Source organism: Quercus lobata, chromosome 7 (genome assembly GCF_001633185.2).
Source record: "Quercus lobata isolate SW786 chromosome 7, ValleyOak3.0 Primary Assembly, whole genome shotgun sequence".
Lineage (NCBI taxonomy): Eukaryota > Viridiplantae > Streptophyta > Magnoliopsida > Fagales > Fagaceae > Quercus > Quercus lobata.
Genome location: NC_044910.1, coordinates 20034025 through 20040917, shown reverse-complemented (window position 1 = coordinate 20040917; position 6893 = coordinate 20034025). Strand labels below are relative to the sequence as shown.

The 6893-nt window shown below is 34.5% G+C and overlaps 1 protein-coding gene across 1 annotated transcript in view; it reads right to left on the bottom strand.

Moving 5' to 3' along the window:
* The window catches only part of LOC115951730, a 7955-nt gene extending 3506 nt beyond the window's left edge, over positions 1–4449 (bottom strand). The window contains exons 1-2 of the mRNA XM_031068881.1: positions 4293–4449; positions 1130–3294 (exon numbers count right to left, since the gene is read on the bottom strand). Of these exons, the coding sequence (XP_030924741.1) occupies positions 1130–3294; positions 4293–4299 (2172 nt within the window). The 5' untranslated portion in view covers positions 4300–4449. The remainder of the gene's footprint in view (positions 1–1129; positions 3295–4292) is intronic.
* Between the last annotated feature and the right edge of the window lie 2444 nt (positions 4450–6893).

The following is a 6893-nucleotide window of genomic DNA, read 5'->3' as shown; positions in this document are numbered from 1 at the left end:
CATATGATAGGCGAAGGGAGCATACATTAAAGTTCTACAACCAAATTAAAACAGTAACTATTCAATAAAATTATTGTTGGACAAAAGTCTTAGCACACAATGGCAGTTCAATACTAGAAGGGCCTTGTGGTTGAACTTGCCAAAGTATCATTGTTCGTATTATAGGAAAGAGCTGCATCACGCAACTAATGTAACGAGTAAAATGGATAGCAAAGAGTTCAATTATTCGTAATTTACAACAATAAACAAAATAACAAAACCTTTAATACAACATAGTCTACATATTCGCCTAGCGGATATAACATATTATACATAGTCACCTAACACTTGTCCATACTGATACAACATACTCTACATAATCACCTAGCTTGTCCATACAGAAGATAACGACAAGTCCCACGTACAATGTCACTTACGAAAATCAAGTCTCCGCTTGCCTGACAAACATGAAATACGGTTATTAGTTTCCAAATGCAAAGAACAAAAACCAAATGACATTCTGAGTATATTATATAAAAACAGTGACGTCACTTGCCTAGTTCATAGCACTACCACTTGTCGAAGCCCCATGGGAATTGGGACAGCATCTACGGTTATGCCCCTCTTGATGACACACTCTACATCGTTGCCTCGGTTGAATCTCCCTCAACTCCGGATCTTCCCTCCGGCTTCCCCGTTCTCGCCGTACCCCATCCATTTCACTCCTTATTCTTGACATCGTAGGACGACCTTTGGCCCGCAACAATCGTGGGTCAGGCACCCACCGTGGTCCGCGAACGTCTGTCCATAATGACTCTGACTTTGGCACCACAAAATTATGTGAATATGTGAGAATGGCGTTGTTCAGACTGTAACATGGGTCAATATAGCTGGGCGCATCGAGATGCAGACTTTTAAGAACTTTAATTGCATGTGAACAAGGGATCTTCAAGTTTTGCCACTTTCCACAACCACAGGTTCTATCAAATACGCGCACATCATGACTGTGATTTCCCCCTCCAGCTCTATGGTCGTTATACGGGGTAACCACTTAATATATACCCTCTGCATGATTATAATTCCTCAGAGTGTGTCCTGCAATTTTCTGTTCATTTTTGTTATAGATCTCCATTGCATAATCACTCCACACCTTACCTCGAGAGAGATCAGAAGTAATTTGTTTATGTCGATCGTGGAAATATGCAACAAGTTTAAAATAAGTGAACTCAACCATTGCAGCAATTGGCAAACCGCGGGCACCTTTAAGAACCCCATTAAAGCACTCAGAGATATTGGTTGTCATTGCCCCGTACCGTCTTCCACCATCATGTGACTGGGTCCATTTGTCTACATCCTCACTCATTAGATATGTGTATGGCATATAACGTATAATCCGGCGATCAGTAGAGTCTACACCCCTCAGTAAATTAATCTCTGCCTCCTTAATGGTTTGCATTATGGACACAAATTTAGCATCATGAGTCGCATATCCAGCTTTCAAGGCCAATGCCTTTAGAGTCGGGTTATTAAAATGTGTGTTGAAGTTGCTAGCAACATGTCGAAGGTAATATCGATGATATACCCGTTCTCTTTCGTCTTGCCCTCTAGGCCACTCTCGAATGGCGCATTTGATACCTTTATGTCGGTCAGAAATAATGCAAATGTCCTTGTTTTCAATAACACGCTCTATCGAAGTCCTGAGACACTCTAAAAACCACCCCCAACTAGCCCCTGACTCCTTGTCCACAACAGCAAAGGCGATAGGCAAAACCTTTTGATTAGCATCGGTTGCCATTGCAATCATCAATACCCCTTTGTATTTACCATATAAATGAGTTCCATCAATACTGATCACTGGCCTGCAATACTGGAATGCAGCAATGCATGGAGCGAATGCCCAATATACATAGCGCAGTAACGTAGTACCTTCTAATGGCTTAGGTATGGTGTGATAGCTATACTGGGTACCCGAATCCTGATCCAAGTATGCCAACAACTTTCGCAACCTTTGGTAAGACTCCTCCCAATCCCCAAAAATCTTAGCAATTGCCTTTTGTTTTGCGTCCCATACTTTATAGTAAGAAAGCTCATGATCATACTTAGTACGGATGATCTCCCAAAGCTCATCAACAGTAGCAGTGTGCTTTTTTCGCAATCTTCCCACAATTTCTGATGCAACAAAATTAGAATCCATCATTCTACCATCTCTTCGCAGCCCAAAGGGTATACAACTGTGTGGACCCACATAAGACGTGACCATCCACAGACCATTGAATTTAGGCTTCATGTATGCCCCAACGTACCACTTGCAATTGTCGTCAATGCATGCGGCGCACAATTCAGTTGTGCTCGACCTTTGGATGGAGAAATTTCTATTATCCTTTGCTGCATATATTATCAATGCACGCTTCACCGCAGCTTTATTTGCAAAAGTCAACCCTTTACAAAAATGCATCCCATCTTGCCAAGTACAAAGATATGGTATCTGAAGACGTGAAGGATCAACCATATTTTCCCAAGTATTTGCGTAGAATGAGTCCGCAGGAGGTCTGTAGCCAGTGGTCGTATCTGTATCATGCTGGACACCAATATCATCATCATCTGCATCACCTTCATTATGGTACTCCATATTTTCCTCTTCAAAATTAGGAACGACTTCATGCTCATCCACATCGTTCTCAAAGTCACCTCGCTCAATCCTCTCTTCGTACTGATCCATATCATCATTATTTTCACCATCATTCGCAGCATGATCTTCGTCTTCGTCTTCGTCTTCCTCCTCTAAATGTGTCTCTTGAGAGTAGAGGGTTCCACCAGTATTCGCAACATAATCTTGAGATGACAGCGTATAACCTCCCATTGCATACCCTCCCATTGTAGTGCATCCATCATCTAGGGTTGTAAATTGTAAAGCCGTAGATGTTTCTTGCACCACCTCAGTACTGTTGTCTACACTCGCCTCCAAACTTACATACAACTCAGCAGCATTTACTTGGGGCATTTTCTGGATCCTATTAAACATCATCTTTACATGTTTATCTTCTTTAATCGCCATATACCCATAATTTATCCGTTCATGAAGAACTTCTTGTGGGCAACGATAAATAATCTTGATGTCATACCAAGCAGGGTTCAATTTCAATTCGTCCATTATTTTCCTCTTCAAATCAGTCAACGTCTTCAACTTACGACGTAACATCATGTAGTAGCATTCGATACCCTCCCCTCTAAATGGGAATCCGTCAATCCCTTCAGGATTGTAAAGGGGTCCACCGAAGTATACATTTATGTCAATATTCTTCAAAGATTGTGAACCTATTAGAGAGCCAACTAAATTTATGTTAGTGACATATTTGATCTCTTTCATTTCACATCAATTACAAAACCTTTTCTATCTACTCAAAGTACAAGAATCACAACTTCTAAAAGTGTAACAATTGCATATACTCACCCCACATCACATACAAACACACTCAATCATTATAATTTCATACTCAAACAACTAAAAAAACTGAAGACAAAACTCACCCCCATTACAAAATTGAAACTCAGCTCTAACAAAAATATAAATAAAAATATCAAACCAAACAACAAAAGTCATGAGGATGTGCAAATGAATGAGTGCAATTATGTAACAACATCATTCAAGTCATTTTAAATTAATGCCATACCCTATTACACTACTATTGATGAAATAACATAGAGCAGGGTTCATCAGACAAAAAAAGAAAAAAAAAAACACTAATGTGAATATAATCATGATCAATCAAATTAGACATATCATCTAATTTAATATATAAATATAAATATATTTATATATTTAGCCTATTTATACAACTATATAATTAAATATTTATATAAATATATTTATATTTAGCCTATTTATACAACTATATAATTAAATATTTATATATTTATATAAGTATTTATATATATAGTTGTATAAATATAAAAATATAAATATATTTATATAAATATTTAATTATTTAATTATTTAATTATTTAATTATTTAATTATTTAGTTTTATAAATATATAAATAAAAATATGTATATATAAATATTTAATTATATAGTTGTATAAATATAAATATAAATATAAATATAAATATAAATATATATACGTATTTTTCATAAGGAAACAAATATACATATTTTAATACAAACAAATATCTTATCAGGAAACAAATATATTTGCCTAATACAAACAAATATTTTATTAGGAAATGGCATATACACTAAAACAATGCAAGCAACACTTTTTAAAACAGCTATATACACTAAACAACTAATTAGAGAGTGAGGAGACCCTTACTTGACATAATGATGTGCAAATGTACTGCTGAGATTGTATGAGAGTGAGAGGAGCAATGTTTTGCTGCTAAATATGTATGAGAGTTTGAGTCTCTGTGAGAGTTCTTAAGAGAGGTTCTGTGATTGAAGTTGCTGAAGGTGAGAGTTGTTGAGGCAAGTTGTTCTTCATGTGAGAGAGTTGTGTGAGAGTTTTTTTAGGTTCAACATAGTCTGAGAGAAGTTTTTGGTGCTTGTGCTAGTTTAACATATTTTTTGAATATGTCTCCAAACAGACAAATTATATTCACATGTCCTTCAGCAACGTACTCATCTTACCTGCTGGAGGAAGCAACAAAGACTGTTGACTTGCAAAAGCACCAAAGACACTTGATAAACATGTCCTTCAACAGACAAAACATGTCCTTCAACAGACAAAACATGTCCTTCAACACAAGCTTTAATAGACTAGCACAGAGCAAGTATTCAGCTAATAGACTAGCACAGAACACGTATTCCTAGCACAGAGGACAGCAAAGACACTTGATAAGACCAGACAGGAGGGGAAATAATGGTTTGAAACTCGAGTCTCTGAGACTCGGTTTCAAAAGTAAAACCGAGTCTCAAAGACTCGAGTTCAACGCGCGCGTTTTTTTGCTTGAAACTCGAGTCTTTGAGACTCGGTTTTACTTTTTACGTAAACCGAGTTTCAAAGACTCGAGTTTAGGTGGCACCTACGTGGAACTCGAGACTTAAAAACTCGAGTTCCACATAGTTTGCCAATATGTTTCCAAACGGACCCTACTAACTAAATAGTTGGGGTTTTATGGGTAATTATCCATTTTCGCCTAGAGATTTGAGTTCCAAGTTGAAGTGGAAGAAAAAAATCCATGTGACAAAAATTAAGCTTGCATGGCGATTCCTTTTATTCAAATTTTTGGGCTAATAGGAAAGCTTTTTTACAAGGCTAAAATAAAGAAATAAACACACTTCAAGTAAAAAATACTAATATAAAGTACTAGCATCAGATGTGTTAAATGCTAACTTTTTTAGCATTTAGCATACCAATGACCAAACACCCAAAAACAAGCTAAAAAAGAAGTTTCAATTCGCGAATTTCAAATTTTAGTTTTGTTCGCTACTTTCCTTTATTCTCTAATTTGATTCTTGATATTTATCACGTTGCAATCAAATTTGAAATGTATTTAAAGAGTCGTAATTAAGTTATTTTCTTCATTTAATTATGATTTAAGACAAATAATAATAAGTGTTTTTAAAAAATTTTTTTTTTTGGTATTTTCTTTACTTGTTTGGTTTTAAAAATAAATTATATAAAAGTAAAATTACATGGAAAAAAAAAAGATAAAAAGTTATGCATTACTCAGTAAAAATGAAAATAAAAAATAAAAGCTATGCTTAATATATATATATATATAACCACATTCTTCTAAAAAAATAAACCACAAATTTTTTATGAAAAAAAAATTAAAAATTAATCAAACTAACACTAATATATAATATAATGTTTTGTACAAGCAATTATCTGAACACCTACCCATTTGCTTGGCTTGACAAAATAATAATGAGTAATAATCCTTTATGATGATTTTTTTTATTAAATGCAATAAAAATATTGCTTATTATGAAATTTTATATAATTTGTCACAAAGAGAGAGAGAGGGAGGCCAAATATCATGTTGATTTTGATTTTGGTTTAGAGCTTCTTAATTTTATGTTATTTGGTGCGGGTTTCAAGTTGAACAACCCATTCGCGTAATAATATGCAGAAATGACGAAACGATCATCATCCATGTAAGACATTTTATGTTATCTGGTGCGGGCTTCAAGTAGAACCAACCCATTCGGGTGCTAATATGCAGAGATGATTAAACGATCATCATCCATGAATGGATTTCAAGACTAAAGGCAATGCCGACCTTATAAGCTTAGCCACTAAAGAAAGTCCCTTGCCAACTGGGTTCCAAGGGTAATGATCTACGGACTCAAGGGCAGGCAGTCCCACGATTCAAATGCCTATATACTTTTTACTTTTCAATAATTCGTAAATGAGATTTTGGAACTTAATTTGATTTTTTTTTTTCCCAATTGGAATCATGGTCTTGTTAGGTTTTCGACCATAAAAGTTTTTTTTTTTTTTTTCCTCTTGATTTATAAATTTTGGAAATATGGTTTCTGTGTTTTAAAAATTAGAGCAGGAAAGTATGGATTTTAACCTGACTCCGTTTTTTTTTTTTAATTTTCTTTTTAATTTCCAATCTTGGTTTTGTTGCCTTTTGAATCCTTAAAGTGTTTGTTTCACATTATTTTAATCTTTGATTTATACATTTTTTTTCAATATGTATTGTTGTGTTTTTAGATTATAAAGAGATAATGTTTAGATGTTGATGTATTGTTTTTCCTTTCTATTTCATTTAAATCCTAGTATTTGTTGGGTTTTTGGTTCTGAAATTATTTGTCAAAAACCTTATAACTCATCTGGCATCTCCATTTTCTCTCATTAATGCAATTATCAAATTATTTTAAATTATAAAAAAAAAAAAAATTATTTACTTCAACTTGAAATTTTATTTGCTTCAATTGATAAATTTTGTTAGATTTGTTTTCA